General features: G+C 42.1%; 1 protein-coding gene and 1 long non-coding RNA gene across 2 annotated transcripts in view; both read left to right on the top strand.

Annotated features, from left to right (window-relative positions):
- Positions 1–611: 611 nt before the first annotated feature.
- The window catches only part of GDA (guanine deaminase), a 60380-nt gene continuing 45724 nt past the window's right edge, over positions 612–15267 (top strand). Inside the window, exon 1 of the mRNA XM_014454101.2 lies at positions 612–851. Coding sequence (XP_014309587.1) covers positions 729–851 — 123 coding nt within the window. The 5' untranslated portion in view covers positions 612–728. The remainder of the gene's footprint in view (positions 852–15267) is intronic.
- LOC106696824 lies at positions 5251–12589 on the top strand. The gene is made up of 2 exons (XR_002828730.1): positions 5251–5425; positions 12437–12589. It is a non-coding gene; the product is annotated as an uncharacterized LOC106696824 (long non-coding RNA).

Genomic DNA, 15267 nt, shown 5'->3' on the forward strand with positions numbered 1-15267 from the left:
GACACGCCGAGCTCAAAAGGTTCGCCATCACTGCTAGGACATGCTTCCAGACCATTAGGACAAATTCTGCCGCTGGCAGAAGCTGAAAATGAAACTTGTCTGTAAGGTTGGCTGCTCTAACCGACCTTTCATCCGTGTCTGAACTTGTGCCAGGTCAGAGTGTGTGGGTGCGACAGGTCGAAGAGTCCAAGGTTTGGCCACAAACAGCCCTAAGAACCTAAAGGAGAGAAAACAGGCAGGTGCAACTCTAGGTGTGCCCACTAAAGGAAGGTGGAGAAGGTTGGGGGACAGAGAGCAAAAGCACCTTTAGTGACCAATTCGAGGTCCGGGGCTGGAATCCTGACTCCTCCAGCTCCTTCCTTCATCTCCTGCCCCCTGAGTGGGTGACAGCCACCAGGGATGCAAAGAACTGCAGCGTGAGCCTGATTTTGGAAACTCAAAGAGTTAATATATCAAAAACGAACGCAGTGGAGGAGGGAAAGACCACACCCACGGGAGTGGAGCAGGGAGCCAACTCCAGGCAGGAAAATCCCATTGGTATAGAAAAGACAGGGAGCCACCCCTGGGCGCGGCCTGCAGGGGGCAGGTGATCTCCAGAAAAGCAGGGGCAGGAGAGCAGGAGCCGGTGCGGGCTCAGCAGCCGTCCACAGCCGTGGGAGCCCGCTCTGTGCCTCCGCCCGGTGCGCCCCTCTTGGCCCGCGGACCCCGCGCTGCGCTCGGCCGGTGACATGTGTGCCGCCCAGATGCCGCTCCTGTCGCACATCTTCCGAGGGACGTTCGTCCACTCCACCTGGACCTGCCCCATGGAGGTGCTGCGGGATCACCTCCTGGGAGTGAGCGACAGCGGCAAAGTAAGCGGGCGCGGGTCTGGCGCAGCCCGACGGGCGGGCGGGTGGAAGGAGTGGCGCGCGGTGCCCTGCGAGCCCAGAGCTCGCTCCGTGCAGAGCGAGTGCCAGCTCCGGAGTAGAACTCGAGGGCTGGGCTGCGGGGGAAGCAGGAAGAATCCTGGCGGCCCGGGAGGAGCGTGTTCCTAGAAGCCAAACAGGTGTCCCAGAAGCCGGGAGCCCTTGGGCGACAGCCGTCTAGGCTGTCGAGGAAGGGGAGCGAGGCTGTGCCCTCGCAAATCGTAAGAGATTGTTACTAGACTAGAACCTGGTCTATCAGGTGCCTGGCTTAGGCATTTACTAGCCTAGGCGCTTTGTAAATGTCTCATGAAAGGATTAACAGAGGAGGGGAAATTTGATCAGTGTTCTTAGTCCTCTCAGTGCATAGAATCAGCAAAGTACTAATTTCATTCATGTGATCATTCAATAGACAGTATGCTTACTAATGACTCAAACAAAACTTGGAATCCTAAAAGGATAGTCTGCAGAAATTATCCACCCCACGCCCCCAACGCACACCCAGAGCCATTTGCATCGCAGCAAGCAGTTCCATTTCAAGGTGCAAAATGTCTCCTACCCGTGTATCTTCCACACTTCCTTTTCCAAAGTCAGGTTTCTGCAAACAACACGGGTAACTTGATGTCTGATATTTACTGTTCCATATGCATTGGTGCTCACTGTAGTGGCCTGGCCAGTTTGATAAATGAAAGGCATTCCATTTGTTTAGAAGAAAAAAAAAACTAAGCTGGGATGGGATGTTTTTGAGCTTTCCCCCACCAGTTTGTTTAGCAAAAGTGCAGGTATTGTGACTTGTCAGCTTGAAGATGCTATTCTTGACTAAAAATTCTTCTGAGTCAGTGAGAGTTTTAAATAATGACTCTTACATTTGGGGATAACTAGACCTTGTTTTCTTATGGTGCTTAAAAAAATATTCTCTGTGCGTATTCAGGGAGCCTGCTCTAGTATTTCCAAAGTGATTGAACTCTCAGAGCTGCTCCAAATGGGGAGAGTCCCATAAACCCCCAGACTGATGCACTATTGCCTTGAGTACTTTACCCCCAGTTTCAGGGAACTCTTAGGCTCAAGGAAAGTCCCCGGAAACCAATGAACAGAGACTGCTAAGCTGGGGAAAGGCCAGAGGAGTTTGCCTAACCACAAGGAGCTGTTCAACTCTTAGGGTTCTTTTTTCAAAATTAATTTCTCGTATCCTGAATTTTAATTGGTAGGGTAGCAGGCAACAGAGTGAGTTTGAGGACTGGGTTTAACCAGTGGAGAGGAATAAGAAAAGGAAGTAATTTATCTAAAAAAAGTTACCTTTGCTAGGTGTTGTACAGAAGAAGTATCAAAGGGAGTCTCGAACATGCAATTAGTAGTTGAGTCAGGAAGTCTATCCTAACTCGGGGACATACTGAAGTAATAAATTTAGAAAAATGCCATTTCCCCACAAGATAACATTAACTAGGAGTTGAATGCAAAGGTGAGTTCATTAAGTGGCTTCGATTTGTGGTGTAAAATGCCCCCATCACTGAATTGGTAACTGTTGACAGCTCTGCTCCGAAGTACAAAGCAGTTGATTTCTGACTGCATACAGGGATAATGTACCATCGATATGTCAAGACTTGATTTCCCTCATTTTCAAAGTGCGAATGCCTCTCCTTTAGAGCTACTGGGATATTATCTTATTTACTTTAAAATTATATCTCCATGAAATAAATCTGAGGAATCATCATGGTCTTTACATTTTACTGAGCTCTGAAAGCTGTTCTCACACCGTGGGATGAATCAGAGCCATCGAGGGTGCTTGTGACAGTGCTGGGTCCTGGGCATCATCCTCTGAGAAGGTGATTCTGTAGGCCTGGAGGGGGCCCCAGGAAGTGGCATTCCAACAATGGGCCCTGGAGGTTCCAACCCAGGTCATGGGTGGATTACATGTTGGGTAACCACAGTAAGTAGGTTGTGTGATAGAATCAGTTGTGTTGGGTCTTGGGAGCTTAGTTCTCCACTTTGAGCTCAGGTCTGGGGTAGCATCTCAGAGAGAGGGGACATGACTTCCTCTGTCCCTCTCTCTCTCCCTTCTAGACCTCATCCCTTATTTCATATAAATTCATTTTGGCTCAGAGAATGGCAGTGACTCACTACTTTTAGTGCGTTAATTAAAGCTCATTCAAAATTAGGTTAATTAAAATTAATTCTCTAGTCAATATTTTAGTATGGGGCATTTTGAATTCAGAGTTAGTTTTTCTACTCAAGTGACATGTTTTTCAAAAGAAAGACCCAGCCTGTATAATTCATTTGCAGATATTTAATTAATCGTGAGACACTGTGTGCTCACATATTACTAAACTGCCTGATTCCACATGCAGCAGGGTCAGGTTGACTTTAAAGATACATAAAGATGCTTTTGGTCTTTTAAAATATTTTTATTGATTTCATAGAGGAAGGGAGAGGGAGAGGGAGAGATAGAAACATCAATGATGAGAGAATCATTGATCAGCTGCCTCCTGCACTCCCCACACCGGGGCTCAAGCCTGCAATCCAGGCATGTGCCCCAACAGGGAATTGAACTGTGACCTCCTGGTTCATAGATTGACACTCAGCCACTGAGCCACACCTGCCAGGGAAGCTTTTGGCCTTTTAATGAACACTTACATGGAGGCAAGAGCAAGAAAGAGAATCATTTGGAGGTAATGTCCTGGGGTAGCAGTAGAAAGTCCTGTGGAGAAACAGAGACCTGGGTTCAAGTTCGGTCTTTACCATTTACCTGCTCACTTACAACCTATGTGAATTTGATCAAGTTATTAGCAATTTATTTCCAAGTAATCTTATGTATAAAATATTACTATAGTCTACCCCATAGGGTCGTTGAGAAGATTAAATGAGTTAATAGTTGCAAAGTACATAGATTAATGCCTTGCATATAGCCCATGCCCAATAAACACCAGCAGTTATTATCAGCAATTTAGATGGAGATAAGTGGACAAAATTGGTAGCTATTTATGTCAAGTCACCTGGATTTGATGATAGGGTTGGAAAGATATTTGTGAATGTCTTCCATTGTGTGGTGGGATACAGATTGGCCAGTGATAGAAAAAGCTTGATGAAGGAAGCCAAAATTGAGCTGGACATTAAGAACACACAGGACTTGGGCATGCAGAAAAGGGTTAAATGGCTCTGGTGAAGGGAATGAGACAATGTTCTTTATTTCCTGAAGCTATTGGGAGGACCAAGAGTTGTATTTCACCTGACAATGCATCACCATCTTGCTTTGCCAGTTCTCACAGTGAAAATCACACATCATAGTGGTTCTGAATCATCCTCCCCTTCTGCTTTGGCAAGTGGATACCCATCTTCCTTGCCAAGCTCAGAACCCCAGAGTATGCTGTGAACTTGAAGAGGGAATTTGGGCTAAGCCCTCCCTTCTGAAACTGCCAAATCAGAGCTTTGCTGTCATTAGCAACGTGTTCATGCCCAAATATCATGTTATTATCTTGTAAATTCCTACTTTCCGGAAGGCAGATTGTTTTGTTTAAAATGCTCATGGCAGGAACTGTTGGTTACCCATTCAATAGCTATAACCCCTGCTTCCTTATTAGCGCATCTGACTTTGATCTGCTTGTAATACACAGATATATCGTGGGGTAAGCCAGTCTTGGTCATCATAATCTCATTTGCTGGATACTTCTTTTCCCAGCTTCCTGGTCGCTCAGGGTGGCCAGGAAGACATTCTGCCATGAAGGAAGTTGGCTCAAGGCTTCTGGGAAATATTTCTCTGCCTAATCAGTGGATACAGATGTGGGAAGAGACGTCCTTTCTATTTTAATGCTCTCACGTGAGGAGCAGAGCTGCTGCTGCCACTGTTCACCTCCACCTAACCCCACCTCCTTTCCTTCTGGCTATCACTGTTGTCTGCGTTTATCTGTTACGTATATGTTTTCCAGTTAATCCCTTCACCTTTTTCCATCCAATCCCCCCTTCCTCTCCCCTCTGACAGTTGTCAGTCTGTTCCATGTATCCATGCCTGTTTGTTTTGTTCACTAGATTCCACTTATTAGTGAGATCATATGGTACTTGTCTTTTTATCTGACTAGTTTCTTTCATATCTGAACCTCAGCATCCTTATTTATAAAATGTGGACAATAATAGCACTGTGAAGGAGTTGTGAGGCAGATGAGATAATGTGTGTAAAGCACTTGGCACATAGTAGTTGCTCAATAACTATTGGCCATTGTTATTATTTTTCTTTCACTGAAGTAATGATTTCATTTTTGCCTTTGATTATACTTTGCTTAATAGAATGTTCTCACTCACTGAATTGATTTAAAGTTCTTGAAAAATAGGAGGACAACTGGAGAGAAGGTAACGTTAATTGTCATACTGTGTGTCAGATACTTAGCCGGATTCTTTGTACACTGACAACCCTAGACTAAATATCATCATCATCATCATCATGATCATCATCATCATCATCATCATCATCCCTGCTTTACAAATGAGGAAATGGAGGCTTGGAGAGTTCTCTGACTTGGCTGTAGTCATAGGGAGTAAGTGGCAAAGCCAAGATTCACACCCATGCCTGTCTTATGTCCAAGTCCCTGCTGCCTCCTGTCATGAGAAGGGCTGAAGCTCTTTTGTGTTAGGGCCCCTCAACATAGTCTTACTGTTTTGACACAAAGTAGGTGGTCAGGAAAGTACATGGAATGTGATGTATAAAACAAAGACATTCATGAGAGATGTGGAACAAAACAGACATTTCTAATCCCAGAGAGGTAGTTAAAAAGCACAATTGCACTTCTTCTTTGAGGCTTTGAAGCAACAATGCTGGCATGGCTGGAGTTTGCTGCCCTTCCATTTGTGTAAAGTTGTCTGTTGATTTCTGGAATTTCTTGGCAGCCCTGATTGATTTGGTGCTGTGGCTGCAGGCAGCCGAGGTGCTGGTGTATCTGACACATGACTGCTGCCTGAAGGATCTGACAGTTGCAGAGATGGGCAGTATCTCCTGCAGGCTTATGGCATGCCCACTCACTTACAGGCATTGATCTGATGATTTAGGGATAAAGACCAACTGGACTTCCCTCACCTGCAAGAAAATCAATCCAATCAGTCATGTATTTACGATGCTTGTTTCTGTAGAAAGGATTTAAGGCAGTTCCAAAGAGCATAGGCAGACAGTGATGCTTTTATACATTTACAGGGAGAAGAAAAATTCAACTGTTGACATGAAACAAAGCTAGGAATTATATTTAAAATGCATGGTGGGCCCTGGCCAGGTAGCTCAGTTGGTTAGAGTGTCTTCCTTATATGCCAAAAGTTACAGGTTCCATCCTTAGTCAGGACACATACAAGAATCAACCAATGAATGCATGGATGGGTGGAATAACAAATTAATGTGTCTCTCTCTTAAATCAATTTAATTTTTTGTAATTCATTGTGCCAGCTGATAAAGGGATATGTGTTACCTAGTTAACAATATCTGTACTAAAAGCAACTGCTCAAGAAGAACACATCTATTTTTGATGCTGCATTCAGACTGGAATTTCTCCTAGATAGACACTGTGTCTTATAATTATGTTTAACAACTTTCCTTCTCAAGGTAGAGTTTTGTAGGGTCGCCTCTTTTGAGCACCTATGACTTGAACTGAAGATGTGACAAAAAGTAGGGGCCCATATATCTATTCTGTAGGGCTGAGGCTATGGGGAGGGGCAATGGGAGGTGATCCAAGTACCTAGGTCTTGGCTGATCTGAAAAGACCTGAAGATTGACTTTATTATTATTATTTTTTAAATTTTTATTGTTGAAAGTATTACATATATCCCTTCCCCTTCTCCCCCATTAACCTCTCCCAGCCTGCCCATGCCCCCAGCCCAGGCCTTCACCCTCCTATTGTCTGTGCCCATTGGTTATGCATCTATGCATGCAAGTTCATTGGTTGTTCTCTACCCCCGCCCACCCTCCCCTGCCCTCTGAGGTTTGACAGTCTGTTTGATGCTTCTGTCTTTGGATTTATTTTTGTTCATCAGTTTATGCTGTTCATTATATTCCACAAATGAGTGAGATCATGTAATACCTATCTTTCTCTGACTGGCTTACTTTACTTAGCGTAATGCTCTTCAGGTCCACCCATGCTGTTGCAAATGGTAAGAGATCCTTCTTTTACAGCAGCATAGTATTCCGCTGTATAGATGTACCACAGTTTTTTAATCCACTTATCTGCTGATAGGCACTTAGGTTGTTTTCAAATCTTAGCTATTATAAATTTCACTGCTATCAACATAATGGTGCATATATCTTTCTGGTTGGTATTTTTATTTCTTGGGATATATTCCTAGAAGTGGGATCACTGGGTCAAATGGAGAGAATGTTCCCTTTTTGGAGATAGACTTTAGGATGTCACAGGCAGGGCAGAACCATGTGTCCTTCTGCACTCCTCCTAAAAGTAGTCCTGTCAATGGAGTTTTGCTGAACACCAAGAGGCAAGAGCCTGAGTAGTTCTCCTTGGCAAAAGCCTGGAGTTTTTGTGTTGCGTGTAAAATGCAGAAGCACATGCCTTTATTAATAATCCAGCTTTGAGGATGTTGAGGAACTTAACAAGAGATTACTCAGTAATTTCAAATCCATTTACATTGGTGAGAAATTCTCTTCTCTTCCTAGAAGTTGTGCCAGTTTTAAGTCTGCTTGTCTTTCATTTCGCTTGTGCTTAAGTTCATTCTTTTTTAAAAATATATTTTATTGATTTTCTTACAGAGAGGAAGGGAGAGGGATAGAGAGTTAGAAACATCGATGAGAGAGAAACATCGGTCAGCTGCCTCCTGCACACTCCCCACTGGGGACATGCCCCCAACCAAGGTACATGCCCTTGACCGGAATCAAACCCGGACCCTTGAGTCTGAAGGCTGATGCTCTATCCACTGGGCCAAACCGGTCAGGGCTTAAGTTCATTCTTTAAATTTCAACTCAAGTGCCCTCTCCAAAATATTTTTACTACTTCCCTACCACAAAGTGACTTCTCCCTCCTATAAATGTCTCTCTTATTGTCATTCTTCTTATAGACTACTTATATACATTTGCTGACCATGTACCTTATTTGTATATATTTTCACCCAAATTGATTATAAGTTCCTACTCACATGACATAAGAAGAAAAGAAGGAAATATTTACTTATGTCTTAGCAAGCACAGGGCCTTGTAAATAGTGTAGGTACTCAATAAATGTTAAATGAATGAATGCTCCACAAAATTATAGAAACTGCTGTACAATTTGTCTTAATTTTGTTGAGAATATTTTAAAACAAATTTGCATATACTTTAGAAAGTAAAACATTGCATGTAATTATATCTTGTCTCAAAGTGATTTCTATTACACAAAATGCAGATGTTTGGAAGTTGTTAATTATGTTGATTAAATCTATTCTGGTTTTAAAATTATGTTACTTTTTAAAAATATATTTTATTGATTCTTTACAGAGAGGAAGGGAGAGGGATAGAGAGTTAGAAACATCGAAGAGAAAGAAACATCGATCAGCTGCCTCCTGCACACTCCCCACTGGGTATATGCCCGCAACCAAGGTACATGCCCTTGACCGGAATCGAGCCTGGGACCCCTGAGTCCGCAGGCCGACGCTCTATCCACTGAGCCAAACCGGTTAGGGCAATTATGTTACTTTTTAATAAAATATCTTTTTTATTGATTTCAGAGAAGGGAGAGGGAAGAGAGAGATAGAAACATCAATGATGAGAAAGAATCATTGATTAGCTGCCTCCTGCATGGCCCCCTAATGGAGATCGAGCCCGGAACCCGGGAAAGTGCCCTTGACCAGAATCGAACCTGGGACCATTCAGTCCACAGGCCAACGCTCTATCCACTGAACCAAACCAGCTAGGGCAAAATTATGTTACTGTTAAAAGGTGTTGTTTTATGTCAAAACACAGAAATCGGCAGTTACTTTTTTTTTTTTTGCACTCCATTAGGTATGTAATGCCTTTAAGCATTCATTCTACAAATATTGAATACCTACTCTATGCTGTGTGTTTAACATGTTAAAGAACTGGAGTCTGTGGCCAATGATGAGATCACAACAACACATTCCCTTCACAGTGTATTACGATTTACCACTTAAAGCCAAATGCTCAGTGTCACAAGGCAAAGGGCTGTACTCCATTAGTGGATACAATTATAAGGAGCATATTCTTTCCAGAGAAATTGTTAATAGCTTGCCCAGTGCTATTCAGCCAGGAAGGAAGGGAGTTGGGATTGGAATCTAGATGTTTCCTCTCCAGCAGTTATTATCTCTCCAGATTTTATTTAAAGTCTCTGGTTACCATTTCAGCCACCTGAGCACTTAACTGTCTCAGCTCTGCCTTCTTCGTTGCTGTGCCTTTGAATCCTAGACAAAGAAAGCCATCTTCACCTGCAGCCAAGTCTCAGGTTCCTGCTAGTCCTGTTAGTCACCTCCTGCTTCTTCCCCACGGAAGCTGTGTCACCTTTTTCTTGATCTTTTCCCTCAGCACTATTTGATGTGCTCTTGTCAATAAAGCTATTTTTACATCTGGGTTCTCAGCACTCATGCAACTCAAAGTCTAGAAATACTCCCAACCTACAGCCATCCCACAATCCCAGGCTTCCTCAAACAATGCAAAAATGGTAGCTCTCAAACTAATCTAATCGATATGCATATATCTGAATTTACAAAACGGATTCAGAAAGGATATACATGCACTTCACAAAAGAGTTGGTAAGAAGGGATTTTTTTAAAATTTATTGTTGACAATATTACAGATGTCTCCCATTTTTTCCCTCCCTTTACCTTCCTCCACCCAGCTCCTGCCCCACCCCAGGCCTTCACTGCACTATTGTCTATGTCCATGCGTTATGCATATATGCATATAAACTCTTTGGTTAATCTCTCCCCCCACCCCGTCCTTCCCTCTGAGATATGCTTGTCTGTGTAGTCTGTTCCATGCATCCACGCCTCTGGACCTATTTTGTTCATGTAGACCAATAGAAATGGATTCAAAAGGGACCTCGGGTTCTTCTTATTCTGTTAACCAGTCATCTATTAATCTCCTTGCTACCTCCTTTAATTGTTGCATTGTCTGCATATGGATTTTTCTATGAGGTTCATAGCTTTCATCAGACCTCAAAAAAAGAGTAAATGATCTCAAATTGTCAAAATCTCAGATCATGTACTCTTGCACTTCAAATAGGACTATTCACCTGTACAACATTCATGTCCATCTTTTGTATAAGTGGCTTCAGTGATTAATATACCAGAACTGAATTGATCTACCCATTCGGTGCTAATCATGTCACTTTTTTTTTCTATTTCTAAAATTTTAAGAGAATCAGTTTGAGCCATACCCACACAATTATTGGAAAGTCCATTATCAGTCACTTTGGGATTTCTCTTTTCTTTCTTTCTACTCTACCGGATTCCCAGAGCCTTTTATGATCTAAGTGTTGGTTGCTTTCCAGATAGTGATTCAATGTTTATGATATGCCAGGTCCTTGTTCTTGTTCTGGGGCTAGAGCTTGTTGGGGAACAAGACAAAGCTGCTGCCCTCGTGGAACTTGCTTTCAGTTTTTAAGGGGGATCTTCATATGTGAAGCTCTAAGGCTTTGGTGGCCATGGCTGCCTTGTCCTTTGTGGCCACATGATGCTGCAACTGGGTGCTGATCCCAGCCATCTGTCTGTTATTACTACTCTGCCCTGTCCAGGCTGGATATGGCCTTCACCAAGGCCAGCTCAGTGGCAACTCTGTACCCCTAGGCTCAGCCTGTTCTAGAACAACTCATACAGACCCCTGTGGTCACACTGGTCTTAATATTTGGCTTCCCCTCTGGAGAAGAACAGTGTTTCATTCTTTCCTGGTGCATCCAAGGCACTAAAAGAACAAAGTACAAGATAAAGTCTCAACTGGTCACTCAACCACAATGGTAACCTTTAAAAGTGTTCCGTGGTACATTTAAATTATGATTTTAAAAGTTTGATTAGTTAAAATATTAGTAGCACATCTCTTATATTAAGCAGTTGTGCATTCGGATACTATCACATGAATAAAAAGAAAATAAATTTGGGTATAAGTCATCTTCTTGCATTGCCTTTGGCTTCTTGCCTATGACACTGGATTATAAGCTTGGAGACAGGAGCCACACTGATGATGATAGTGAACATGTATCGGACGCTTGTTATGTGCTAGGCCCTGTGCTGAGTGCTTTGCAAAGCCCAATCCTCCTGATTGCTTTATGAAGTGAAACTGTTCTCCTTATGTATAGGCAAGAAAACTGAGGCTCAGAGTGTTAACATTAACCCTGGAAATAATATCTGATGACTATACATTGAATGAATTTTCTCTCTCCTGAAACTATCCTGTAGCTCTTTGTTTTCAAATAGTCAAATGGCCAACTTACAGTAGCTTCCGTTACTTAAATTGTTAACACGGATTCAATCCTTAAGATTAAAGAGAAGGACTAATTCATCTCTTCTGATGCATTTTCTGAACTTGAGTAATTAATGTTAATCTTCTCTCACAAGATCTTACTTCATGCATGACACTGTTTCCTAACTTTTTAAAAGCCACACCCTTTCCTTTGTGAAAACATTGTTTAGTTGACGGTGTCACATTAATTACATTAACTTTAAATTTAACTTCTAATTGAGATCTGTTTCTCAAAGCCTTTTGACTATTGAAGTTGGTGCCTCTGCATATGAAATACTAATCTTCCCCATGAATTAGTGATCTATGCACTAATACAACTGAAGCCATTTTCCAATAAATACCTGTCGCATCTTCCTGGTATGATCCTGCTCGGTTGGCATCACATGGGACCTGTCTCTATAGTCACAATGCTCTTTCTCTTCTCTGTGTTACTGGTTTTTAAAAACTACTTTGACAGAGTGAACCTTTCTCAGTGAACCCCACCTGAAAATCCAAGCTTGTTAGCAAGCTATTGATTCATGACTTTAAAAATAAAATCTTTGAAAGCTAAAGCAGTTACAAGGTGATTCTGACTTAAAGGGAGTTCTTCTAGGCTTACACGTGATGTAGGAATTTCAAAATCCTGAGATTCCCAAACAAGTTAAACTGACAGCAAAAAGTGTATGCTATGACCATTCGGCCCCCTCCGTGCACATATAAGACACATTTCTGGAAAGCCATATTAAAATTCAGAACCCAAGTAATACTTAAGGGTTGGGGATGTGGAAAAGAATTTTTACTTGCCACTTTATAACTTTTTGTATTGTTAGTTTTGTTCTTGTTTTACTTTTATAACTTAACATAAAACTCACCCTTGGAAAGTGTGCAATTTAGTGTCATTTATTACATTAACAAAGTTGTGTAACCATCACCGCTATCTGATTCCAGAATATGCTTATCAACTGAAAGGACAACCCATTAACCATGAAGCAGTCATTCCCTATTCTCCCCCGCACTGCCACCCCTCAGCAACCACTAATTTGCTTTCTGCCTCTATAAGTTTGCCTATTCTCAATGTAAATCATGCAAATGGACATATACAATATGTGATCTTTTGTGCCTATTTTTTTCCATGTAGGATAATGTTTTCAAGGTGTATCCATATTGCAGTATGTGAGAACTCCATTCCTTAGTCGATGGACATTTGAATGATTTCCACCTTTGCCTATTGTCAACAGTGCTGCTATGAACATCTGTGTACAAGTTTTTAAAACTAATTTATTCTTTAAAATCTTTTTATGGCTATTTATTGCTTACCTAGGGGATAAATCCAGGCCTGGCCTTGCTGACTGCTTGCCCAGTCTTCTATGTTGTTTATGCCTTTGCGTCTTTGTCTCTGTTCCTCCTTCACCTTTCATCTGCTGGATTAATACCTTGCAAGATCAATTAAGTGTCCCTCTCTCAATGAGGTCATTACTGACATCGCGCCAGCCCCTCTGTTGACAGGCAGAGCTAAGTCCTGGCTCCTTTGTGCCCCACTTTCTGCTTGGCGCCTCTTTATGGCTCTTACTTTATCTCATGAGTCTTCCCTTTAACCCAACTTTGAAGGCAGGGGCTGCAACTTTATCACTTTCAGATCCATGACTCTTAGGACATGGTGGTTACTCAGATGAATATGTGTTAGATAAATGGTGCTTGGATTTTTTTCACCACAGGTAACCAGGTGGGAAAAATTCACTTTAGGAGTCAGAAAAATGTATAGTTTGCTAAAAATATCTCCCAAATAACCAATTATTAAATAAGAACTTTGGGTATTTCTAATATGGAGCTGAATACAACATATTTGGTTACTGGGTGCTGCTGTTAGTTTCATGTCCTACTGAATGATTAAGAACCCTGGAAGTGTAGATTTTATTGGAATTCTGAGACCTCAGAAAGTTCTCAAATGCCTTTATCGTGGACTATGTTGAGGATCTGGAATAATGTAGATTATAAAGGCCTGCTTACTCCCTTTGGTGTTTATATTATCATTTGTTACATGTTCACATCTTCATAAAATGGCAATTTACTGAAACTGTTGTTTGTGAATTGCCACTTAAAATTTTCAGTCCTGGAACATGGTAGAGCCTGCATAAACAATGGCTCTTATGGCCCATCTCCTGTCCCTCGCAGTGCTTAGTGCTTTAGCACAAAATCAGCGTTCACTAAATGCTTCGGAATGGATAGAATGGACTGCTGTGCTCTGTGCGCTATTCCCTCTGGGGCACAGGTAGTCCTGGCCCATATGTGTGAGGGTGCACACAAGAAGTTACATTGTTAAGGTCTTCACAGGGTGGGGCAGATTTTTCCTCTGTGCTATTTCACCTAGAAGTGTGTTCCTCCTGCCATTGGCAGGGTGGTCTCGTGGATGCCCTGATTCTTTTTTGAAATGCAAAGCACAGAAGCCACTCCAGGTCCCTAGCCTGGTGGGGGCTTGTGAACCTTCTTAAGCTCCAGCTCAGTGTGGACTCACTCGCCCTGTGTAACAGTGTGCTTCGCGTTCCTAAGAACTGATAATAGCTGAGAAGGACCAAAACCTTCCACGAGTTAGGGGTAAATGGTGAGCAAAAAAGGGGCAGGTCCTGCCTTATTCTCACTCAGAGTCAATAATCAAATAAGCATCGGTATGTATATAATTTCTAAAACAGGGAAAGTGCAGAGTGCTGTGGAAGTGTGGAACCAGAGGACCTGGCTTATCTTGAGGAGATAAATGCTATTTGAGCTGAGTCTGAAGGTTAAATGGGAGCTGACTAGGTAGAAAAAGATGAGGGCAAGGCTTGTGCAAAGACCCAGCAAGGAAGAGGAACTAGGAACAGGTGTGGGATATTGCTGAAGATGGAAAAGGAGGGGGTTGAAGAAACAAATGAAGCCAGGGAGATAAACAATGGCCATTATTGTTGACGTTAGGAAGACTTACATGGGTGGAGAGAGAGGGTGGCGATTGGCTGGGTTTTGGAATGGGAGGAAGATAAGGACATGCAGAGAGTGACCATAGACAACTCTTTTGAGATAACAAATATCTAATATTTTTATTCATCATATGGATACTAAAGTGCCTTCAACAGTAATAAAATACAAATGCATTACTTACGTTTTATTTCCCTAGGTAAGGACTTTTGTACAAACATTTGCACTGGTATAAGTTATGTAAGCATGCTGGTATTGCCCATTTGCAAATATCTGAGTGGAAGCTGAAGTACTGGCACCCTACATGTGCCCGAATTGAAATGGGTTGCAGCCTCCTTAAAAATTATTTTACTATCTTATCTCAGAAGTATAATTTAGCATCTCACTGCACTGGAAGTCTTGTTATTTAGTCAGAGTGAAGCTCTTTTCATTTCATTAAGATCAAATAGGGAAGGCATAATTCTTCAATAAATTTGAGATTATTTTGAAATTAAAACAAACAAAGCCAGATAAGACGGTCGAACCAGATGTCTTCTGCATTAAAAAATACATTTTGGTTCTAGGGAATCATTTTTGGACTCTGCCTTCTCCAAGGGTTTGAGGAAACCTCACCCTCTTCATCCTTGCTGGGCGGATGACTGTGCCAGAAACTTTAATCCGGCTAAAAAAGCAACATATAAATGACTCATATTAAGGAGGAAAACTACACCCCTCATCCGTATGAATGGGGGCCTGTGCAATCATTCATTTTTTCTTTCTCTGTAGGAAGAAGAAAAACAAGACTAATTCTAGATATGCCACTGGGATTAGAATAAAAATAAAAAAACTATAGGTGTAATCTAGATAGTATTGGATGCTGCAAACATGCCATGTCATTGGGTAGATAGAGTGAGAGGACAGTAGGAAGAAAAGATGTGGAAAGGAAATGATGTGGCAATTATGGCAATAGAACCACACACCAGTTTACATTTTTCCATGTCTTTGGGCTTCTCCATCTCTTTTTTCACATCCTGAACACCCTTC

Source organism: Myotis lucifugus, unplaced genomic scaffold (assembly GCF_000147115.1).
Source record: "Myotis lucifugus unplaced genomic scaffold, Myoluc2.0 scaffold_31, whole genome shotgun sequence".
Lineage (NCBI taxonomy): Eukaryota > Metazoa > Chordata > Mammalia > Chiroptera > Vespertilionidae > Myotis > Myotis lucifugus.